Here is an 11600-nt window from a genome sequence, read left to right on the forward strand (position 1 = left end):
CATCTACCAAGCCAAAGGTCACCATACTTGCATCTGTCTGAAACCTAACATACTTCCCACTTACACACTACACAATCCATCAGAACTGATCTCGTCATTTTGCCAAGACCAGCTCAACAAAAATTTTCACCTACTCTCTTAAAAAATGTGATATATCAAAATTATCCTGTAAAAAGTAGCATGAAATTACTGAGTATATTCATAAATTCAATGTGCTAGGTCAACAAACATGTGAAATAGAATCTTCCAAGAAAGACATGAGGCAAGAAAACATGGCATAAGGGAAAACAAACTGGATTGGGGTTCAAGCTGGGATTTCATTCCCAGCTTTGGCACCAGGTAGTCTTACGTTCTTGGGCAACATACAAACATTTCTCAGTCTCCAAAGTGTGATGTATTATATAAAGGCACTGGATTAAATGATTCCTAAGTCCCATTCAATAGTACCAACTATTTTTGTAAAATAAAGAAGAAAGAGTTGGGAAATGAGGGTGAAGGAGGATAAATCACTTGGGAAAGAGTTAAAATCTCCTCTACATATAGCATAGAAAGGAAGCACTGGAGCTTGGAGTCCACACCAAATAATAACAACAACAATAGTAATAGTAATAATAATAAAACACTCCAGTAAAAAATTCTTGGATCCTATTTCTCAATTTCTAATATTTCTTCAAGAGAAGGTTATTCTGCCCAAGGTTTTCTTCAGGGCAAATTTGACATCCTTATTCCTCAGGCTATAGATTAATGGGTTGAACATGGGCACAACAATGGTATAGAATAGGGAGGACACTTTCCCCTGGTGAAGAGGTGAAATAGAAGGTGATTTGAGGTACGTAAAAGCTCCTGACCCAAAGAAAAGAGAAACTGCAATTATGTGGAAACTGCAAGTACTGAAGGCTTTGGACCTTCCCTCAGTGGAGCTAATGTGGAAAATGCTGAAAAGAATGAAAACCATAAGAGAGAAAAATGGCAACAAAAGGCACACCAATGCCAATAGTCACAGCAATAAAGACAACTAGTACGTTTATGTAAGAGCTATTGCAGGAGAGCTCAAGGAAGGGAATAATGTCACACATATAGTGATTGACAAGGTTGCCAGCACAAAAGGTCAGAAATACCATATTTCCTATATGAGCCACAGCCCCAAAAACCCCCATCCCATAGACCCCCGACAAAAGGAATAAACACACCTGAGGAGACATGGTAACCGTGTACACCAGTGGTTTATAGATGGCGACATAGCGGTCATATGCCATTGCTGACAGGATGAAAGGTTCAGAAAAGACAAAAAAACAAAAGAAAAAGAGCTGAGTCATACACCCTGCATAGGAAATGATGTTATTGTTTGGGACAAAACTTGTCAGCATTTTGGGGATGATGGCAGTAGAGAAACTAAAATCTGTGAAGGACAAGTTGAAGAGGAAAAAATACATGGGAATATGAAGGTGAGAATTCAGTCCAATCAAAGTTATCAATCCCAGGTTCCCCACTATGGTGACCATGTAGAAACCTAGAAACAAGAAGAAGAGCGGATCTGGAGTCCTGGCTGGTTTGTTAAGCCTGCGAGGATAAACTCTGTCACAGAGAAGATGTTATCTGCAGCCATTCTCCTCTAGGAGAATCTGTGAGGGAAAACGAAGAGTTGTTCAGAAAAAAACCCTTCTTGAGGGCTTTCCTGGTGGCGTAGTGGTTGAGAGTCCACCTGCTGATGCAGGGGACCCGGGTTCATGCCCCGGTCCGGGAAGATCCCACATGCCGCGGAGCAGCTGGGCCCGTGAGCCATGGCCGCTGGGCCTGCGCGTCCGGAGCCTGTGCTCCGCAACGGGAGAGGCCACAGCAGTAAGAGGCCCGCGTACGGCAAAAAAAAAACAAAAAAAAAAACAAAATAAAAACCCAACCCTTCTTGAGAATGGCATTTGAACAGAGAGATTTTTGAACTTCAGGAAGATGGCATTTCATCATACCTGTGTCTCTCTTTTCAGGGTCCCCAAGTACCTTGAACCATCCTAGTAACCTGTGGGTGAAATTTACCTCCAGAGTAAGGGTCCCTTCTGGGCACTTCCTCCATGCTACAGCCCTTGGTCAAGTATGTAAGCCCTTCTCTAGGGTGACTCTTGAGACGTGGAAGCCACTCAACCGTGCCTAGACCTTCCACCTTGGCGCCAGAACTCAGTAGAGCAAGAAGATGAGGCTGTGTGCCCAGGGTCTTTGGCTGGAATGGCCATGGAATTATTATGTGACAATAATAATGGAGTCGTAATGTAAAGTTATTAATTAACTTTAAGAAAAAGAAAAAGAACACTTACTGAGCACTAACTATGGGATAGGCATTGATCTAAATGCTGTGTGTCATTGTGATTATCCCCATATGACAGATGAGGACACTGGGTTTAAGTGACTTGCACAAGTCCCAGTGCTTCTAAGTTGCAGCAGAAGGTGAACTCAGGTGGTCTGGCTCAGAGTTTGAGCTTGTAACCACGCTGCCACAGCACAGACCAGGTCAGGCAGGCACTCACCCTCCTTCTGTTTGTAGTCACAGTGCTGTGCTCTACTGGCTCTCATCCATCTCCTTCATGGAGACTCAAATGCCCTGGTGAAAAGAAGGTGAAAACTTGGAGCTCAGAGTCCTCTGCTTCTGTACTTTAAGGATCAAAACCTCTAGTTTATCTTGATTCTCTTGCTGAACAGAAGAACAAGATCTCTGATTGTGGCTTTGCCCCAAGCCTCTGTCCAGCTTCCAGGGATGAAACAGCATCCTTTCCTAATGCACAGGAGACGATAAAGAGTTTTATTCTGGATTAGAGATCTCAGTTGACCTAGTTACAAGAGACTCCCTCAGGATCACTGCTTCAGAGACCACCTTCCCTAAGGAAGAAGAAATGTTTATTTACATCTTTGATAATGCTTGACATGGCTTTTAATGGCCTATTCCTTTACAGAGTTTACATTTTTAAAGCACATGTAAGGGCAAAGCGATGTGGGAAAAATAATTCTTGCTACTTTGTTTTGAGCACTTACTGTGTACCAAACACTGTATCTGACCCAGGACCCTCATACGAAGGATCCAAAGCAATACACAAATAATTTCATCTCATTAATTCCTCACAACAACCTATTAATAGGCTAGACCTATTAATCCTCACTTTAAAAGGAGACACACACACACAGCTTGTAGGTTCCAGAATCTTAAGTCAGACTCTGGTCTGTCCAACTCTAAACTTCATAGGGGCCAGGGACGTTGCTGGGCTTCTTTTTTTTTTTTTTTTTTTTTTTCTATACGCGGGCCTCTCACTGTTGTGGGCTCTCCCGTTGTGGAGCACAGGCTCCGGACGCGCAGGCTCAGTGGCCATGGCTCACGGGCCCAGCTGCTCCGCGGCATGTGGGATCTTCCCAGACCGGGGCACGAACCCGTGTCCCCTGCATCGGCAGGCGGACTCTCAACCATTGTGCCACCAGGGAAGCCCTGGGCTTCTTAAAGATACTTAATGTGTGTTATTGATGGTACCCGGTTTCTCTCTAGACATCAGTCCTGGCTACTGTAAATTGTACACGTTCTCAAATAGTTCTCAGGAAGGAACTTCATTCAAATAGGGACTAAAGCGGCAACTTGTACTCTGCACCTCTTACCAGGGGCTTTTATGTATTAAGGACGACAGATTTCATAGCCAAGAAATAAATTTTGATGTGGGGAAATTTGAGGTTTGGTGTGCTGGTGGATTAGAGAGGGTTTTGGTCCTGGGTTAATGGCAGACGTCCTCCTACAAAGGTTATGAAATCAAAATATAAAGGCAGAAGTCTGTCTCCTTCAAGCAAGTCTAACTAAAATCACTGCACTCAGGCCTGTGTATGTTTATGAGTTTGTGTACATGTATCAGTGATTACCTACTTACCCTCAGCTAAGACTCCGCAGTGATGGTGCCTCATCTTTTTGATATACATTTAGAATTTTCCATGTCCCAAAGTAACCCTAATGAATCTCAGTCCCACTGCACAAAAGTTAAAAATTAAGAAAGATAATTCATTAAAATGAAATTAAAATAGGCTCTCCTTGAGTTCCAAGTACAAAGAAGACTTTCGGGGGTTCTCAGAAAGCTCTTAGGGGATTTTGTTACTTCAGAGACAGTTGCTAGGGCAACCCCATTTCCAAATGCATCTTAAGCAGGGTTTCTCTAAAGCCATGTTACCTGATGCCTTGCTCCAGTACAAGCAGAAAGCAAGAGCAAAAGCAAAAAAATTTAAAAAATAACCTGTTTTGTTTTTCTATTTGTATAGTACTGTCACCTTTCCAAAACTTGAATCTCTGAGAAATGACTTCCTTCTATTTATTTCTAACTTAAATTATATATTATACATAAAACATTACAGGGCATGTGAAGATTTACATATGATAAAATGTCTTTGCGAATACGTCTCATGCATGTGTATTAGCTGTCAGACTTCTGGTAGTCCATCGGGGTTGTACAAGTATGGCCCCAAACCAATCCCTACCTATCATAGGATTCCCAGCTTCGATAAGAAGCACAAACCTGACCAGAGAGAAAAGATGGCATCTGAGAGGGCTTCATGTGAAATAGTCTCCATTAGCTCCTGAGAAAGTAGATAGAATTAAATTCATCTTTCAGTAGTCATATGGGCCTGTATAATAGTTAATGTTAAATTGTTTTTAATAAATGTATTTGACAACGTAATATGTGAGGTTCAAGGATGCAAGAAAACATGATGCATGCCAGAAAGAAGCTTACAGTCTAATAGTGCCATCGCCCTTATAAGCTCTTCTTGCTATGTCTGTTCCTTGGTATTTTACATTTCCCAGGGTTCAGTTCTTAACCTTTCATACTGTCTTGTTTTCTTAAATTCTCTGTGAGCTCATTTGTTTCATGGCTTCAACAGTCCCTCCATGTAAATGGCTCTCAAATTTGTGTCTTTAGTTTTCAATTCTCTATTAAGTTCCTTTCCTGTGTATCCAAACTTTTTCTGGATATTTCCAAGAGGCCATCCTGTGGTCATCCCTGAACTCACTGAGAACAAGGATGAGCACATTTTCCTTTCTCCAAAAGTAGCTGTCTTTTCAACGGCTCCATTATTTATCTGGGTATCACCAATGGTTAGGAAGTAGAAAGTAGAATCCATAAGGCTAGATTCTAAGTCTTAGTTTTCTAGGACAGTCCCAATTTGTGCTTATTGTCCCAGAAAAATTAGTAGTTTTCTTCCACTCTGAAATATATCCTAGTTGAATGAGAAGTAATCAGAGCATGAATTTTGGAATCTGGTAGACCTCAGCACAAACCCTGGTTCTACTACCTAGCAGCTATGTGATCTTGAGAAATTTGTTTAGCCTTTCTATGAGTTTCCAAATTTTTATCTTAAAATTAGTAAAATAACCACAACTCAAAGTGTTGGGGTTTTTTGTTTTTTGTTTTTGCGGTACGCGGGCCTCTCACTGTTGTGGCCTCTCTCGTTGTGGAGCACAGGCTCCGGACGCGCAGGCTCAGCGGCCATGGCTCACGGGCCCAGCCACTCCGCGGCATGTGGGATCTTCCCGGACCGGGGCATGAACCCATGTTCCCTGCATCCGCAGGCGGACTCTCAACCACTGCGCCACCAGGGAAGCCCCTCTTTTAGAAGTTTTAAAGTCTTTGCTTTTACTCGTAGATCTATTATCTATTTTAACTTAAAACTTTTAATATAAAAAATTTTAAATATATAAGAAGTAAAGAGACTAGTTTGCTAAACACCCATGTACCCAACACCCAACTCAACAGTCCTCAACATTTCTTACTTCATTTATCATCTCTATCTCCAGCAATCAAGTATAAAATGTTTCAGCCATTGTATCATCAAATGTTTTTGTTTCCTCCCTTCCTTCTGGGACTCTAATTACACCATTGTTAGACCACTGGATATTCTGCAGTTTATTGAGTTTGTTCATTTTCCTCTGTGAGGTTTATTTTAATAGTTTCTATTTCTCTATCATTGATCTTTTAGCTTCAATGTCTAGTCTGCTATTAAGTTCATTCAATAAATCTCTATTTCATACTTTTTATCTCTAAAAGTACTATTTCATTCTTTCTTGTATCTTCCATTTTTCTTTTCATTATATTCACATTTTCATTTAAATCCTTGAATAACTTAATAATAGCTGTTTTAAAATTTTTGTCTTAATTTCATCAGATGTGATATTTCTATTTATATGTATTTTCTCCTGCTTTTCTTACACACTTTCCTGCTTATCTGAATGTCTAGTAATTTTGATAGGATGCTGTACATTGTTGGCTCTCTTAATTGTTTTTTGTTTCTTTAAAATATTTTAAAGTTTGTTTTTGCAGCCAGTTAAACTACTCATAGATTGTCTTGGTGTTTTTGAGGTTTATTTAAGTTTTGTTAGTACATATGAAGTATAGCTTTTATTCTAGAACTAATTTAGCCCTAATGTTAAGACATAAACCTTGGCTCTCTAGGGAATGCTACAGGTGTTCAAGGAGATCTCCTCACTGGCTGGATGGAACAAAAACATCACACAGTCCTGTATAAGCTCTGATAATTATTTAACTTAACTTTCCAAAGATTTAGACTTTGCCCAGCTTCATCGAGTTTTATGTTAGAAATTCATAGCTTATGCATTTGTCAAAGCTTGGACAAAGACACAAGGACCCATATACAAATTCCTGGAGTTCTTTCTCTGTGGCTTCAATATACTTTACTACCCATTCCACCTACTTCAGCCTCCCAAAACTCTAGTCTGCTTCTTCTCAACTCACAAAACAATGCTGTGCTCTGTTGGCATATATCTTCTTTGGGCTATGATATGGAAAGTCTCTCCTGACAAAGAGTCAGGGTGAATATAGGACTCACCTCATATGTTCCTCTTCTGTCTTAGATCATAATTCAGCATCACCTCTTGTCCAACGTCTAAAAACAATTATTTTATATACTTTGTCCAGTTTTTAAATGTTTACAGTGGATGGCTTATGGAAAGAACACAATTCAGTCCATAGCACATGCCCACAATGAATGAATCCTATTACATCCTATCAAAATGAGCTAAAACACATTTTTAAATGATACAAGGTATGAAAGAGTAACAAAACTCAGAATTAGAAAAAGTCAATAATTACACAATGACTCAGGAAATTACTAGAAATAAAAGAAAAAATGATTTAGGAAATTAGACTGAATTAGAAATAATAGAAGAGCAACTAAACACAACACATAATACTTCAAGAAATTAGAAGGTGAGAAAAACAGATGAAAAGAAGAAGAAAAAATAAACTAAGAGAATGAATGGGAAGTAACAGATGCAGACACAAGGCAAAGAAGATCTTATCTATGGTGATTAGGAGCCGCAATGGAGAAAACCAAAGCAAGGGAACAGAACAAATAATAAAAAATATAATTCAAGAAATTTTTCCCAGTTAAATATACATATTTATATATATATCTGATATATTGAAAAGGAACAGCACACCTAAGAAAATTGTTGAAGAATGAATAAGGAAACATATCCTAGTAAAATTATTAAGAACCACGTAATACAAATTTTTGAGTACTTTTTCAAAAGACCTAGAAACAATAACCCAGAAGCAATGAACCCTTATAGCACCTAATCTTTGGCCTTCAAATGCCATTTCAGCACTAAAAGTAACCAAGTTTCTTGGAGAAATTGTTAATTCGTGGTCTGAAGAGAGAAATGTATGAGAGGAGCTTAGAACATCTTGTCCTATCAGATAGTAATTAATATTAGAGGCTAATAGCACTGTGTCCAAAAGACTAAAGAGACAAACTGAAGAGAATACCACAGGCCAAAGGTAAAAAAATTTGAGCAACAAAAGGATAAAAATTGCAGTGGACTGGAAAACATAAAACATGATTAAGTTAGTGAGAGTATAAAGATACTAAAGAAAAATAACTAATCATCTTTGGAGGATAATAAGAAACCAAATTATTATTTTGAAAATTAGAAAATGAAGGTGATGTGTTTTTATCTGAACTGTGCCGGTGGACACACAAATCGATGCATGTGATAAAATTGTATTGAAGTAAATGGACACACACACAAATGAGTATAAATAACACTGGAGAAATCTGAGTAAGATCAGTGGATTATCTATGGCAACATGCAATATCCCGCATGTGATTGTACTATAATTTTGCAAAATGTCACCATTGGGGAAACTGCATAAAGGGTATACAGGATCTCTCTGTATTATTTCTTGTACCTCCATGTGAATCTACAATTAACTCAAAAGAAAAGGTTTAATTTAAAATCTGCATTAGCAACGTTTCCACAGATGGTATATTACTGGATGCATTCTTGAGAAGTACATATTCTTATAAACATATTTCCCTTATGAATGAGAATATATGGGTGAAGGGTTCTCATAAGTCTACCATCTTGTGCCCGTCAACCTCCTGCCATTCATTACTGTCAGTCTACAGGTAGAGGAGCAGGGTGACAGATTTAGCTACTGTTATTACTATTATAGGAATCAAATGAGACAGTGTATTTGAAAGTACTTACATTAAAAGCAGGTAACAAAATGTTTTTTTAAAAAATACGTATATGCTCACACACATGTAAATACATATATGCATTGAAAAAATCTAAAATGACACTCATGATGACTGTCTCCAAGGAGCAAGAAAATGGTATTTTATTTTTGCTTATTTGTATTTCTGATTTTCTATAGTGCGCTTATACTGCCTTGGTAAATTTTTTGCATGCACCCGAAATTGGCAATAAAATCTATCCTCTATGTCCAAAAATTCAATAAATTAAGTTTACTGAACAATAATAAAGTGCTACACATAAAATAACCTACAGCAGAGCAGCATAGTTTTGTGAAAACAAAACAGACTGGTGGTCAGAAGTCCTAGGTTTTAGACCCAATTCTGTGTCTTGCTAGTTTTATGACTTTGGGTAATTTAACTTTTAGAGCTTCAGGTTTCTAGAGAAGAGGAAAATAATATAGCATTCCTCATTTTTTTTTTTCTTTGTGGTACGCGGGCCTCACTGTTGTGGCCTCTCCTGTTGCGGAGCACAGGCTCCAGACGCGCAGGCTCAGCGGCCATGGCTCACAGGCCCAGCCGCTTCGCAGCATGTGGGATCTTCCCGGACCAGGGCACGAACCCGTGTCCCCTGCATCGGCAGGCGGACTCCCAACCACTGTGCCAGCAGGGAAGCCCGCTTACAGTTTTTTGAATGACTAGAGAAGGTGTGAGGATGCCCCTGAAGTGACTTCACAATAGATATGACCTACTGCTCAAGAAGCTCCAGTTGCCACTGTGACCATTGCCACCACAAAGAATGCCCCTCATACTCACAAAGTTGGTAAACAATAACGGAACCCTGGGATTGAGCATCACCTGGAAACTTCTTAGAGATGCAAACTTAGGGCTCCTGCTCCACACCTGCAGAATTACTAGGTGGGCCCAGCAATGTCTGTTGTAACTGGCCTCCTGGGGATTCTGATGTGCAGTAAGGAATGAGAGCCACCTCTCTCCCACCCTTCAAACCTCACACAGGAGCATTTAATTAGGGGGAACTAATTCACATCCATGGCTCTAGCTACAAGGGAAACTGGGATATGTAATTTTTAGCTTTTTAACCTGACCAGAATAGATATTGAGAGAACCATTCTCAACTGTCTACCTATTATTTCCTGACCTTTTTCCAGCAAGAGATAAGATCTCTACCACTACAGATCCCCTCTAATTAGAAGAAAATGCAGGAAAATATGTTTGTTTTCCAAAGGTGAGAATCTATAAAGCCAAATAAACTGGTGAGTTTGATTCTATCAAAAATTAGCATTTTTGTTCAGCAGAGGACTCCACGGGAAGAGTAAATAGCAATATAACAAATTGGAAGAAGATATCTAACTAGCATATATTAGAAACCTCAACATCAACAGAAAGAATGGGTGAAGTGTACAGAACAATTGACAGGAGAGAAAGCCTGAAGTGCCTCTGAGCAGATGAAGAGATGCTCAACCCAATGACTAATCAGAGAAGTGCAAATAAAACAACAAGGTGTCTCTTGACATCCACCACTGGGTAAGGAATAGGTAAATTGAAGTGGAGACTTTGCAACAGTTCGAAGCAAAAGATTAACTATAGGCCATATAGCCTAGAGCTATAGTGCTATATGAGCAAAGTAAGAAAGATGAGACATAAAACTTAATGCTACTTATGTATGTTTAACTTACATGCACACAAACCAGAAAAAAAAATACAGAGAGAAAACATTAATTCATAAAATACACATTAAGCAGGTTAGAATGGTTACCCAGAGAGATAAGATGCATGGAAAGAGGGAGTGGGAAAAAGGAAAACAGAAATAAAAATTCCTTTTCCTGGGTCCACCCCCAGCTGCGTAGCAGTCAACTCTCCCAAGAGGCCCTGGATCAGAGCTCCCACTGAACTGCTGGGTAGGGGGACAGGCCAGCCCACCCGTAATATTGTGTGGCCTGAGGAAAGACTTTCTAAATATTTAGAAGTTAAAAATAGCATTCACGGGCTTCCCTGGTGGCGCAGTGGTTGAGAGTCCGCCTGCCGATGCAGGGGACAGGGGTTCGTGCCGCGGTCCGGGAAGATCCCACATGCCGCGGAGCGGCTGAGCCCGTGAACCATGGCCGCTGAGCCTGCTTGTCCGGAGCCTGTGCTCCGCAACGGGAGAGGCCACAGCAGCGAGAGGCCCGCATACCGGGGCCTTTTTTTAAAGGCATCTTCACACTCAAGATCTATCAATGCTCACAGTCTTGTGAGATCATCTATAGACCATTTACAGATAAAAGAAATGGGGCTAAGTCAATTGTCCAAAGTGTGGGATAAACAACACCAAATGAGAACAAGCAAAGTCTATCTCTCCAGAGCTTGCTCTAGCGAGGCATCCAGCCACCATCACTGCCTTTGGCAGACATAAGCAGAAAGGGAGTGGGAAAGCTTACTAGTGAAGAAAGGGGAAGGCTTCACGTGTGCTCTGATTGGAGGTTGTCGGCACGGGGAAGATGGAGGGGAGCTAACTATAAGCAGGGCATCCTTTGTGATTGGTTTGGGAGCATATTTGGCTTTTCCTGATTGGCCCCAAGTTGGAAGCAGGGGTTAAAAAAAAAAATAGGGAAGCTGGCAGGCAGTGAGCAAGACATGTTCATTCTGGGCTGATTATTGCAGACACTGTGGTTTGGCTTCCTGGGCTGGTTGCTGCTGGGGTTTTGAGTAGGAGTTCTATTTTTACATATGGTCTAGCCTTCGTGTGTTTGTATATTCAGTTTCTCAAAAGTCACACAGTGAAAAACTGGTACTATCATCCCTGGTCTTTTGACTGCAGCTTTGAAGGTTCATGCCCTTTCCACTTCTGTTCCCTGCCCTGCATTCCGGAGCTTTTCAGAAATCCAGTGTAGTTTAAACCACTTGGAAAAAGTCCAGGGTGTGGGTGGGGAAGGATAGGCTTAGGCATCAGTAAATGCAGAGCAGTTTTGGCATGGGAACCACAGCCCTTCATTGGGAAAAAGAATAAATGAAGGTGTAACAATCCCAGAGAGAGCCTTGGGGCCCCATTCTCATTCCAGACCACGAAATGAGGGCCTCCGTCTGATACAGTTAAG

At 40.4% G+C, this 11600-nt stretch overlaps 1 protein-coding gene across 1 annotated transcript; it reads right to left on the reverse strand.

The window, feature by feature from the left end:
• Positions 1-670: 670 nt before the first annotated feature.
• Positions 671-1606, reverse strand: LOC112396868 (olfactory receptor 8B12-like). Its single transcript, XM_024740815.1, is given in 3 exon segments — positions 671-952; positions 954-1534; positions 1537-1606. Coding segments are annotated over 3 exon segments (933 nt in total).
• Positions 1607-11600: the final 9994 nt, after the last annotated feature.

This window comes from Neophocaena asiaeorientalis, unplaced genomic scaffold (assembly GCF_003031525.2).
Source record: "Neophocaena asiaeorientalis asiaeorientalis breed wild unplaced genomic scaffold, Neophocaena_asiaeorientalis_V1.1 scaffold308, whole genome shotgun sequence".
In the NCBI taxonomy this organism is placed as follows: domain Eukaryota; kingdom Metazoa; phylum Chordata; class Mammalia; order Artiodactyla; family Phocoenidae; genus Neophocaena; species Neophocaena asiaeorientalis.